General features: G+C 38.1%; 1 protein-coding gene across 1 annotated transcript in view; it reads left to right on the top strand.

Moving 5' to 3' along the window:
• MIPOL1 (mirror-image polydactyly 1) overlaps positions 1-13834 on the top strand; it is a 3346766-nt gene that overhangs the window by 1139432 nt on the left and 2193500 nt on the right. The window contains exons 8-9 of the mRNA XM_044073550.1: positions 4092-4125; positions 4384-4554. Of these exons, the coding sequence (XP_043929485.1) occupies positions 4092-4125; positions 4384-4554 (205 nt within the window). The remainder of the gene's footprint in view (positions 1-4091; positions 4126-4383; positions 4555-13834) is intronic.

Below are 13834 nucleotides of genomic sequence, written 5' to 3'. Positions count from 1 at the left end.
AGGCTAACACAGAAGGTCTCTGGCTAATGAAGTTCGCAGATGACTGCAAACTAGGAGCCATAGTCAAGTCCCCAAATGATGTGGACATCCTGCAGAAGGGCCTCGCTGAGACAGATGCCTGGTGTCAGAGCCATGGCCTCAAGCTCAACGCCAAAAAGTGCAGTGTCATCCCCTTTGGTAAAAACTCTGTACCCATGAACTACCACATAGGCAACAATCTACTTAACACCAAAAGTGTGATAAAAGACCTTGGGACCCAGGTGGACAGTAGTCTCTCCTTTGATAGTCACATCGCCACAGTAGTCAGCAAGTCCTTCTGTGTGGCACACCTCATCATAAAAGGGTTCTCATCCAGGAAAAAAGAGGCCATTGTTCCCCTCTAATCGACACTCATTAGACCCATTATAGAGTACAACGCCCCTTTTGGAATGTACCTCACAAGACATCTGCAGCAGCTGGAAACGCCACAGAAGTACCTCACAGAGGATTATTGGCCTCAAACAAATGTCCTATACTGACCGCCTCAAAAACTCCAGATTTACTCCATAGCGTATCCCCTACTCTGAGGTGATCTCTGCCTAACATATAAAGCTATGTCAAACCCAGAGCTGTTGGACATGCTAAACCTGAAGAAATCCCAATCCCTCCGAGCTACATGCTCTACTGACCTAAACCTTGTCACCACAATAAACAGGACATGCTGGAGGGATAAATTCCTATCCCAGAGACTTCCCATATATCTGTCTATGTCAAGCAAAGTTCTTCATTAGCACTCTTCAAGAAAAATCTTGATGAGTGGATGGGAAATAGGAAATACAATCCGGAGATCACTTCTGTGTCTCTGCTCGACAGTGGCACAGGAAAATAACTTTTTTGGGTGGCATAAGCCAGGGAACATTGTTGGCTAGGCTTACGTAGGCCCTTGGGCCGATAGCCTAGTACCTACCTATGAACCTATGGCTCTGACACCAGTTGTTTGTCTGTGTCAGCCCTTCCTGGAGAACATTTGTATCAGTGTTGGATTCAGTGACGGCTCCTAATTTGCAATTATCTGCAACCTTAGTCAGCCAGAGACCATTGACATTGGCCTTGACTTCAAAGAATTAAATGCCAAAATGTTGTTGTCGAAGGACTAATCCCTGAGGGACTCCACTTGTGACTGGCCTCCTAATTTTAACTTCTTGGGCCCTGTATGTGAGTAGTTTGCTATCCGCCAGGAGACGTACAGGTTTGTTCCTAACCTCTTGCCTTGGCCAGGTCAAGGTAGGTAGTGTGAACCCTTTTGTCTTCATCCATTGCTTTGGTGACCTTCTTAAACAAGTCCACCAGGTTGAGTAGACATGACCTGTCCTTGACGAAACCAAACTGGGTTGGGTCCAGTGCCTGGAGGTTTACTATATCATTATTAATCATTTCCATGATAATTCTTTCAATGGCTTTGCATATAAGACTGGTGAGACCTATAGGTCTGTAGTTTCCAGGGTTTGTAGATGGCCCACCTTTGTGCAGAGGGATGACTGTTGCTGTTCTCCATTCATGAGGCATGAAGCTGTTTGGAGTCTGAAGTTAAATTGCAATTGCGGTGAGCCAGATAGGTCATGTTTCATGCTGTTTAGAAGGCATCCTGGGATATTGTCTGGGCCCATTGATGCAGTGTTCTTGGCCTTAGAGACAGCATTAAGGACCTGTTCTGTAGTGATAGGGAGAGTTGTATTTGGTAGTATTACCTGAGGGAAGATTGAGCGGGAGAGGGGTAAAGTTGGAGCTGAATTAATTTGTCAGCCAGTAGATTTGCTATATCTTCTGGCTCAGTATAAGTGGCTCCATATGCAATGAGGTCTGCATTCAATATTACCTTTGAGGACGCAGACATAGCTAAAGAATGCCTTTTGGTTTTCCTTGGCCTGGGAGGCCAAATTTACTTCAAATTTGGTTTTGGTAGACTTTATTTGTCCTCTAAGTTGTTTGTTTAGTTTGAGGAGAACACTTGTGTCCTGCTGGATGCTACGCCTCCTAATATTTGCTGTAATTTTCTTCCTTCTGTGAAACAGCTTATTGGTTTTGTGATTCCAACAGGGTGGCTTGTTTTTTTGAGTAGGTTCTGCACTTCTTCCTGGTGGGTACAGCTGCCTCTATGCAGCTAGTAATGTGCTTGTATAGGGTTCCTGTGGATGGTTCTGTATAGGCACAGTGCTCTCAGGGTTTATGGGGGCTTGAAATTTTGTCAGGTTATCAGTTAATAGCAAGAAATTAGCCTTAGAGTATTTCCTGAATATTCCAAGGTTAGCTGGGGGTCCAGGTTTTATTTCTATTTCAAAAGAGACCATTTTCAGGTCTGACTTTACCAGAGAAGACACTACACTAGGGGTTGTGCAGCACTCTCCCATATTAGTGAGGTCTAGATCCAATATGGTTGGTCCCCTGGTAGGTGTATTAAGATATGTAATTTTTTTGGAAGTCAGTACTAGGATAATGCAAATGAGGGTAAGAGTAACCAAGGAAAATGAAAAGGCTGTTTTTGTCAGTGATTAACAATACAGACATGGCAATACTCTGTCTGCCAGGAAAAGGGAGTGTAAATGGTTTGGTGGACAGGTCCTGTCTTTGATATAGTGCTGCCTATACATTTTTTGGAGTTAAACTGTATACATTAAATATATATTTAATAGTTTACTTATTGTAAACAGAGTATATAGAATGTTTTTCGTATGTAGATGAAACTAATGGGTGCTATGTAGAGATGGTGATTTTGCATGGCATGCTGTTTGACTGAATAAGATCAAGGTAATAGAAAAGGAATTAAGGAAAAAGGGATAATTATAAGGTCTAGCATAAAGTTTTGAGCTAGGATAAGTGAGTATAGAGTTATTAACAGCTGGCACAATAGGTAAATTATAGCCAATATGTGCCAGATGGAGGATTATAATTTACAGATGCTACGGAATAACTAAATTGGATTATAAATTACAGATGCTACGGAATAACTGAGTTTTTTTAATCCGATTTTTATTTTTATTTTTTTTTTGTCTGTAAAAGTTCTAAATATATTATCTTTTCCTGTGTTTGTAAATATATATGTGCTGTCAAAATGTGGTACAGTGAGTTCAGAAAATGCTCCATTAGATTAATATATGCAGGTATTTTTTGGCTGGGGATCAAGATGTGTAACTGTATAGTAATGGTGCACTAGTGTCTATTATTTTAGCATGTAAGCTCTGTGGCGCATGCAATAACTGCATAGACATGTGATAGCAATTTTATGCATGGACTGCACATATGTGTATTTCCAAAACTAATTTAATTTCTATAAAAGAGCTTACTCAAAAAATGACTACAAAATCTTCACATTTTTTGGGCTATACTGGGAACCTAAACTTTGGCCAACATTTTTGTTAGTGTTAGAACTGCAGGTTATGCAGTCTAAGCGTTGTATGTCTGTGGTAGTAGTAATAGGATTTGTACTTTTGTCTGTGGTATAGTTTAAGGCTTTGCCTGAAGGTATGTATTAGTAACCTTCTTAATGACAGACAAACAATATCTGCTTAACTTGCACTTAAACTGCAACACTTGATGATAGCTTATTTACTTTCATTTGCATTCAAATATTAACAACAAACATGTCAAGATGAATGAAAAAAAAAAAAACCTGGAGCAGTCATTATTGTGATACTTTGCCTCACATTGAAAGATTTTTGCTTTGTTATTTTAAGTGCAGTTGTCAGTCAGCGTTGTGTTCAAAAATGTTTAATAACTTTGTCCTAGAATGAGTATATTGAAGAAACGGTGGTACTGTAACCAAGCCAGTGCTTCCACCACTATAGCTTTTGTCTTGGCACATATGAACAATTGATCCCTGTAGTCATATAGCAGTAAAAATTAATAACTTAACAGTCTGCAGCCAGGGCTGAAGACTGGGAACAGTATTGAAGGATGGAGTTGAGCAGGTGGCACTTTAATATGTTCAGTGTCATGGTCGACTCTGAAGACTAGTGGAATGAAATTACTTGACGTTTGAAAGATTTAGAATGTGAGCTCATTTTGCTGCACTAAGGAAATGCTACTGATCAGGCTCTCTGTGTCCTTTTTTCTAGGCTGGAGAATATTAACCCTGAAGAAAATGACATGGTAAGCCATCCTCCAAGGAGATTTCTTGATGTCAGTCTTGTATCTTAGAGGCTTATGTGCAATTGAGTAGGTTTCCAGAACTAAGAAGTGGGAAAAAGAAGGATTGACACACTAATAATGTACATCTTTGTTGCAATATAAAAATTCAATAACTTTCCTCAGTCAATTTGCATTTCATATGTGCCTATTAATTAAAACCCCAGACTAAATAAGGTACATTAGAAATCTTGTCTAACTATCATACATTGTTATTGGCAGACATTACAGGAATTACTGCATAGAATAAGCAATGCAGAGTCGGGGCTTGCTATAGAAAAAAATGGAGCTGTAATTGTGGATCGGATACAAAAGACCAAGGAACGCAAGCAAAAAATAACAGCTGAGGAAATGAAGGCAGTGATAGAAGAAAGAGACATTGCTTTGGGTAAAGTGAGTATTATTTTTGAAAATAGTGAAAAATAATTTATCAGAGTTCTGATCATCTGAGTTTTAATTACAAAAAAAAAAAAAAAAAAATTCAAATGCTTCAACAGAAATCAGCAAAAAAAGATGAAGAGACAAAAAAGTGCAGTTTCCCTTCACATCTCATGAAAGGTAGTGCCTGAAGATGATTACTGATAATTGCCCTTTGCTTGGGGGTCATAGATGGGCCTTAGCTGATGAGAAAAAGTAAATCAAAATGCCTCTCTCATTCTTTGGGGAAATGTACTTTCATTAGCAGACATTCTTGGCACATTTGTGGGAAAGTATGTCTGATTATAAATCATAACCTGCTTATATGAAAGTAATATGTTATATATTTATTTATTGGCATTTGTTGACCTGGTTGGTCCAGCTGGACAAGAAAACACTTTGTCCCTTTCTAGTGCAGGCATGGGGAAAATAGATCCAGAAACAGTTTTACATACAGCGAAAGAAATAAAAATATGATGATGAAATTACAGGAGAGACAAAAAAAATCTTTTTTTGTGTATACATACATTTTATATTGCCTCAATGTGTATGAAGCAAATTATTATGACATATATGTATTGTTTATAGTCAGTATTTGGAAGAGGAAGAAGTTGAAGTTTAAAGTGCTAGCCTAAAACAGGGGTGATGTAGTAAGAGATGAGGAGAATTAATATTTCAGTTATAGAGAGAGTGGTATATGAGAGAAAAGGGTAAAATTAGTTTTAAAATCAGTTTACTCTGCATCATAGACTTGAAGATGGCCCCATAGAAACTATTTTAAGGCAGTTTGCCAGAATGGTTAACTGAGGTAGTATATGGGACAGTGGATTCAGTGGCTTCATAGTAATTGAATTGCAGCTTATGCCTAGTTGTTGTGTCTTTCGGCTTATCCCGGTTAGGGGTCGCCACAGCGGAACTCCGGTCCTCTAATGTTTTGGTAGTGGATGTTTACGTGCCGAGTTACCAGCTTATGCCTAGTAATAAATGCAAAATAAGTCAGAAGGAAAACAAAATCGTTGGACATGTCTGTATATTTATGATACACACTTTTAGTTCTTTCTGCTATTGGTTGTTTTCTTGGTTAAGTTCTACAATATTTTATTTCAGCTTCAAAAACTGTCCATAGTAGTAAAATGTTTAGAACTGCATAACAACATATTAGTCTTTCTCTGTGTTGAAGTATTTGCCAGTATTTTGAAAGAACAACTTTATCAATTTCTTCATGGTTAACTGTTCTCTGGACATGTATCTCTGACAAATGTAGGTATTAACCCTATACTGATTTAGGCTGGACCACCATTTCATTTGAGGTTAAAGGATGAGATGTCAAGCATAGATGTCATGTGACCAGCTTCAAGCTGTTTATGTGGAACCTTCTGTGCTAATGAAGTGGTTTATGCTATAAACATATTTATATTCAAACTGAAAATAGCTTATAATATATACCCCTGGCACCTTGGCATTTCTCAAGAGAGAAGGTCATGTAATACACATTTCTTAAATGCTGTATATTTAATAATTACATCATAAGATCCCAGTATTGTTCCTTGCATCCATCTCAGTGATTGGTTGTTTGTCCTCACAGCTCCTCATTGTCACCTGGATTTCATTTGCCCCTCTTAGCGCCAATTGCAATCCTTCAGCACTCATTCAGGAAATTATAAGAAGTTATGTTTTCCAAATTAAAAATCTCATTCTATTACTTAAGGCTTTTGACTGTATGTGGAAAAGTATATTGCCTTCTTTCCCTCTCTACTTTTCTGACACAAAATTAATTTTACTCCCTTTGCCCTTTTTAATGAAAATATTTTGCCTAACAGTTGGCATTATTGCTAGATACTTTATAGCACTTATGTTCTGTTATTTGTTCTGCATATTCTCACTTTTCAAATAGGCCTTCGCAAGCCTGGTAAATCTTTCCTGACAAGTGAAGCAACTTTCCACTTATCTTTTGTCTGTGCCCTTTCACAGATCCAGACATTACTTGTTATTATCTCTGTAGCTAAATATTATGGAGAAATCTTCAAGATTCAAGAAGTGCTCTAAACGTGGACATGAAGTCCCAGCCCAGGGTGCACATGATCAGTACATAATTTGACTGGAGCATGAAAACACCATTGTTACATGTAAGATTTGTAAGTCCTTTGGACAAAGATTTTTGATGGATAGATGAAATTAATAAAAAGCTTTCACCCTGACATGAGGGGGGAGTGGTGATGCTACTTCTCAGTCAACAAAATCCACTGAGAAAATGCTTGCCAGATTTTTGGAAAGAGAGAAAGAAAAAAAAATCTAAAGTGAAAGAAAGAGAGAGACTAAAAGAAAGAGACAAAAAAACAACATTTGGAAAGTTTTCCACCTTCTCTGGTTCAGAAAGTAGCTAAGCTAACTGTTTAATTTCCTGCATTGATCCTGAAATTATAAGCCAATAATTTTCTAGTCCATCAGCACCATAATAATTCAGGATAGGTACACAAGAAAGGATACATCAGGGATCAGTTATCTGAGGGGGAGCCCTCAATGTCATTAGCCTCTGGCTTCAGTGCCAATGCCAGTGTTGGTACTAATAGCACCCCCTCACCCATCAACACAGACAGTGCATCCAACATACTTGACTCTGAAGCTTTCTGAGCCAGACAGTTGGTACAGATGTTGTGGAGCCTCCCACTGTGCTAACCTTCTCAGCTCTGTTCACAATTTCTGGCTCCTGTATGCTTAAAAGTTCACCATCAGTGTCAGTCTGGGATCTAACCAGTTCCTTGGTGCTGGAGATGCAAACATTGGTTATGTAGGCTCATCGTCTTTAGATACAGAGATGGCTGAGATGGGTGCTATCTCAGTATTGCTTCAGTGTTCAAGTTCTTTGATTGGATTATCGCCCACCTTTCCACATGGAAGGAAGATGGTTATCCAGTTTCAGCTTATGCCTTACATCCCAGTGTATCTGAGACTTTCAGCCCACATCTTCATAGTTCCATGTGCAACCCAGCTCTGATTACCTCAAACTCACCTTTCAGCAGCGACTTACAAACACTTACAGCTCCTCAGAAGACCCCCACCCCCAAGGTGAACAGGAAATGTCAGTGTAAAGAGAAACACAGATTCCTGAAAGAACTCTCTCACATGAGACACAGAAGGCTTCCCTGCACTTACCAAGAAGAATCCACCTCTGGAGTAGTTATTTGAATGAAGTAGCAGAGAGGGAACTTGTCCTCTGACCCCTCCCTATCATGGATGAGACAGTGTTACTTGAGGGACACTTTTAAAATATTAAGGCTATTAACTTAAGACATAGAAGAAGAGAATCTGAATTAATGAACATTTTCTGAAGAAAAAAATAGTATATAACTCTAATTATCATCATTATGTATTAACTGCAGTTCACGACCTTTTATCTGAAAGTCGCTGGTTTTAGGAGAGATTAAGAGGGACATGGCTAAAATATGAGTTATATATAATTAGGAGCATCTCAACTTCTAAGATGACTGCACATTGAGTAACAACTTAATTTTACTTCTCCCAGTGTGAAAACAGAAACTTAGCAGAGAAAGCCAGTGAACCTAGATTTCTGGGTAAATTTCAGTAACTGGCTGGTAAGTGCACGGCATGGATGCCAGGAAAAAATACAGAGGACCTAAAGGAAAATCAGCTACAAAAGGTGACAAAAACACTGACTGGGAAAAGTACTGTAGCTGTTCAGCAAAAAGTGGTGCAAGCTCCAGACATGACTTCCGGTAACCTAGAGGAAAGTATAAGGCAACTGCACACAGACCTGACTAAAATAAGTTAAACGGTGATGAAGTATATCAACTCAAACAATAAAAGGCTGGAAAAAATGAAATAATCTTTAAACAGATACAGAGATAAGGTGATAAAACTGCAAAACACAGAGGTTTAAATGAAGAAAAGGCTGGCTGGAGGTGAGACTGCACAAGAAGAGATGTTTAAAAAAAATAATAGAATTAGAGGACAGCGCACATAGGGAAAACCTAAGATTTTCTGCTGTACCCAAGAAGCTGGAAGGAAAAGACTGTATTAATTTTTTGAAAGCACAAATATGCAACTGACTGGTATTCCACAACAGGAATTGTTAATTGAAAGGGCACATCATGTGTGTACTCCAAATCTGGCTGTGAGAAAACAACCTCGATCTTTAATAGAAAGATGAATTCTTACTAGCAGAAGAAATTGTTTCTGACAAAGCTGTGGCAGGAGTACAAAATATTAAGTGGGAGACAGCAAAGAGTTTCTGGAGAATGACTACTCATTGTACATCAGGCAGAAGAGGAGTAAATGATCTCATCATTCAGGGAATGTCAAGAACCAGGCATGAGATTCAAACTGCTGTACCCAGCTATCTTCAAAATATTTTTCTCTGGAGGTACAAAATCATTTTTTGATGAAGTACATGCTAAGGAAGACATACAAAAGTTTGTCCAACAAAACGTGAGCTGTGAAAGGAGATTCTGCTTCTTCTTCTTCTTCTGGTTATAAAGACCACAGAGAGCCTGTGCCAGTGAAACTTTTTCCAATGTTTCAATGTAAAATGCTTCAGAGAGGGAAAAAAAAAAGCACAAGAGTTGACTAGAAGAATCAAGAGCACGTTAGAAGTGAAGCAGACACTGTTTTGGGAGAAGGAGATTAACAGGAATAGAACAAGAAAATCTGGAAATATTGCACTTTCTTGGACTTTGTTAAACTTGTAGGAGACTCTAAAGCATATGCCCTAATTCGCCTCATTAATGTTCAGGAAAAATAATCAGGAGAGGGAAGGGGGGGAAAAGTTAACTGTAAGTAAAACAAAAGTTTTTCTTAATAGTACTAATTAAATGGTGCATGGTTTTCTTTTCATGTTATAAAATCATTTTTGCAGTTATTTTTTAAGTGTAATGGGGATACTAATATAAATAGGCATTCCTTTGTTTAGTTTATTTCTCTCTTCTCTCTCTCTCTTTCTCTTTGGCTTCTTGTTCAGTTTTAAGAAACGTAGGCACTGCAATGTAAAAAAAAAAAAAAATAAGATCTGGTTAAAAAGAGCATGACAAAAGAAAAATTAGTGTGCTTTTTCTCATACTTGCATAGGTGAAGGAGTGGGTTAAGGCCATTAGCTTAATCTAGTAACAAGTTTTATGAGAAAGCAAGTAAATGAAAAGAATATTGAATATTATAAGGCCTTTTTGTACTAAACAATTTAGTGTCTGGTTCTCATGTGTCTAGTAGACAATTTGATCGACATGGCTTAGAGCAAATGGTTTCTGAAAGCATTCAAGTGTTTCCCCAGCTGAGAAGGCTATAAAGATAAGACAAAACCAGACAGCACTTAATGGAACCACAGGCTGTACCATGCATGGATAACCTTTCTTTTATGTTAGCTCTAGTCTGTGTGTGGATGTAAGTTTGGAACATTTGTTCCTAGTAGGAGGGTAAAACTTCAATATTTGAAGATGTACATAATTTTGTGTGTTACTAATAAGTTAATAGATTTTAGGGGGTATTGGGTCTGTGTCTGTGTGTATATGCATTTTGTTTGAGGGTTTTCAATAAAACAAAAAGTTTGTAAGATGTGACATAGGCTCAAATGGAGATTTATTTATTTATTTTACATTTGTTGACCAGGTATGTCCAACTGAGCTGAAGAGCCCTTTTTCTCCCCAGGCCTCCACTGAAAAGCTCCATACATTAGACGTTATACATAAAAGCAATTAATAACAAAAATATAATAGTTCATACAATACAAGAACAAAAAAACTTTTAAAAATGTGTTCAATGAGAATAAGAAGTATGAACTTAGGACATTACTTAGTGTATGAGAGATCATATTAAAACATCCACAAGAAAATGTTCAGGATCGTGTTCTATGAGAATAGGACTTTATATAGAGTATTATAGAACATATTTACAAGGGTTTTGTTTGACAGTACATGTATCATCAAATGAGCCACAAAGGTGTCATCAGATTAGGTTGAGAAATTCAGTTTTAGGATTAGTTTAGGAGAAGGAGAAAGTGTGTATGTGTGTGTGTGTGGGGGGGAGTAGAGAGCATGGGGTTTGTTGTCTATTTGTCTGTTTGACATGTGAGATGACACGAAACAACTGTATAAAAAGATTAACCTGCCAAACAGTACCTGCATGTAACACAAAAGCTGAAACTAGACATTTAACAAAAAAGCTGTTATACATAAAAGGTGGGAATAATCTCTAAAGAATATCATGCTTTCTGTAATGTCATTACATGTTAATGTTAATGGTCTCACAGATAAATCCAAAAAGAGTAGTGAACTGTATTATAAATGTAGAGTGCAAATAGCTATGCTACAGGAGACACACTTGGAAAGAACTGAATATCTGTAATCACGAAATGCAAGTGCAACAGAACACAAAACAAGGTATTGGTTCCAGTAAAGGCTGTCCCTCCAAATGTTCCTCTTTTCAGAAGAACAAAATGATCACAAAGCACCTCCACAAGAAAGCACACATTGTAGTTTCCAAAGAATTTAATTTAATTCACAAAAATAAATAAAAATAAATGGAATAAGCGCTTTCATCTCCCCTCAGGAGACGTCATCAGAATCCGCATCCAAAAGGCTTTGCCCATTTTATATCATCCAGAAATTCATTTCATTGGCCATCCAATTAAGTACATTACACATTAACTATTAAAGTGGATAGTGCATGTAAAGAAATGAAAGCTTCCATTTGCAAGACAACAAAGCAACATTATATTTCATAATTCATAAAAATTAATGTGTATGTATACAGTGTGAGAGTGGTACCTTTAAAAGTTATTGCCTGTACCAGTGTTTCATTACTCCACGGCAATTGTGTAATGTTGAATGATAATTGATTGCAGCAAGATGTTATCTTTTTCTTCTCCATTTCCAGTGATATGAATTGTTTGCTTCTAAGTGATTAATTAATTTGCCTAACAATTTTGCCATGTGCCAACTAATAAGGTTTTTTGTCTCTTTTTCTTTTTTTCCTTTCTCTCCTGCTGCTGTTTTGTTATATTTCTGCTCCTACCTCTCCAGCTTGCCTACCCTCCACTAGGAGATTATTAACCAGCAGGGAACTAAGGACCCATCCCAACCATCCAGCTGTAACATCACCTCATAAGTGTAATCCTGTGCCCTCCCAAGAAAAGAAATACGAGAGTATGTGTTATTCTTAATACTGGCTTTAAAGCTACATCAGTAAACTACTTAAATCCTTGTTGTTGTTAACTGTAGCCTCTCAGCCTGATCACCCAGTAGCCAAAACACCCCCTTGTATCCTGTAGTCACAGGATAGTCCTTCTCACAAATTTAGCTTTCTTATCCTATCCAAATATATTGTTTCTCTAGCCCTAGTCTAGCCTTCCCTGGGTTTTTACCTCTGCTGTAGTTAACCTGACTGCCCACTAGGTGGCACCCTCTTCCCTATCCCTTCCTATAGCCCCCCCTTCCTTGAAAAGCTCTGTTCTTCCTAAACTGATTTATAGCCTTCTTACTATTGACCCTACCTATAACCTGCTCTGCTCTAATCTCCCACCTTCCACCTCTACATACTCTTATACTAGATCTTACTCTCCCTATACAGATCTCAAACATACCTCTGCAGGCAGTATTCCACAATCAGAATCCCACTGATTGTTCACCTTGATTGTTTCACTCAACTGTCTCTACCCACTCCGTTCGCCCTACAGGCTCACTCCGCTCCTCTCCCTACCCCCAATTCCCACCCACCCTCAAGGTTCCTACATTTAGTTTTACTAACCTCACCCCCATCTTCTTTGTTCCAATCAATTACCACACCTTATTACCACTCCCCACCCTAATTTACTTATTTACCTCTCCTAACCTTATCATATTTGCTTCCTATATTTACAGTTTCGATTAGCCAACTACTACTACTACACACCTCTGTCTATTACACATCTCATACCAGGATTATGGCCAAAGTACCCTACCTTAATAAATTAAAGCTCTTAGCCTTTGCCTCTCTCCTACCTCCTCTACTAATTACCTATTTATTAACCTCCTATGAACAACCATTACACCCAAACCATCTATTCCCCTCGAAATTAACTTCCACACAACTACTAGCTATCTCCCAACCCAGCTTTAACACCACAACTAGCCCCTGCTACTTGCAAGCCAAATATCACAGACTAACCCATAGAAAGTATAGTAACCTGCAAACAAGAAAACTACTTTATTATTTCTGTAAATTTAACAACCCAATATATAGAATACTCCACCTAGCCCTGCTAGATGGATTTATTCATCCTAACCCGGCCCAAACAATATTCCTGCCACTGAACTAGGCAACTCTAACATAACTAATACACATACTCCTATTAAACCTCCAAACTCCCTCTCTTTAGCACATCTTAACATTCGTAGCATCAACAACAAGATTACCCATATTCATGCCCTATTACAACTCTACCAATTTGACATCTTATGTTTATCTGAAACATGGCTTAAACCTTCCAGCAGTGACAATGAAATTACCCCACCTGGCTACAGTATCCTCAGATTAGACCATATTAACAAAAAGGGAGGGGGTGTTGCAGTCCTCTATAGAAATAATCTACAAGTTGCCACTTCAAACATAAACCAACCTATATTTAATAATGCTGAAGTCCTTGTCACTAAATTTCAAGTCAACAAATTCAAATCCATAAACATTGCTTGTATTTACCTTCCTCCTGGAAATAACATTAACACCCTTGAAAGTATTCTCAATTGGCTATCAACTAATCTTCCACAAGAAACTTTAGTCCTTGGAGACTTTAACATTGACTGGAAGTCCTGTAGTACCCCTCATTCCACCACCCATATTAATCTTTATGGCTTCTCACAAGTCATCACCTCCCCTACAAGAATTAATAAAACCAACAACAAGGAAACCACATTAGATTGGATTCTTATAAACTCTCCACATCACACATACAAAGCAGGCACCCTCCCTGATGATCTGAGTGACCACTCACTCACATATATCATCAGACACAAAACTAGCATACCTCACCCAAATTCCTATCAGACAATATGGACTAAAAAATTCTTTAACCCTGAACTCAAACACTGCAATTGGTCACCACTAAAAATACTCCCTTTAGATGAAGCAGTTGACTACTTTAATTCCACATTCTTAGCCATCCTTGACCATCATGCCCCAGTACGCTCTATTAGAAATAAGGCTAAACCTGCCCCATGGCTCACTATAGCTACTAGACAGAAAATCCTCCTTAGAAACAAATCTTGGGCAAAAT

Source organism: Protopterus annectens, chromosome 6.part0 (assembly GCF_019279795.1).
Source record: "Protopterus annectens isolate FY-2018-M chromosome 6.part0, PAN1.0, whole genome shotgun sequence".
Lineage (NCBI taxonomy): Eukaryota > Metazoa > Chordata > Ceratodontiformes > Protopteridae > Protopterus > Protopterus annectens.
The sequence above is the reverse complement of the archived record's forward strand: the minus strand, read 5'-3'. Positions and strand labels throughout refer to the sequence as shown.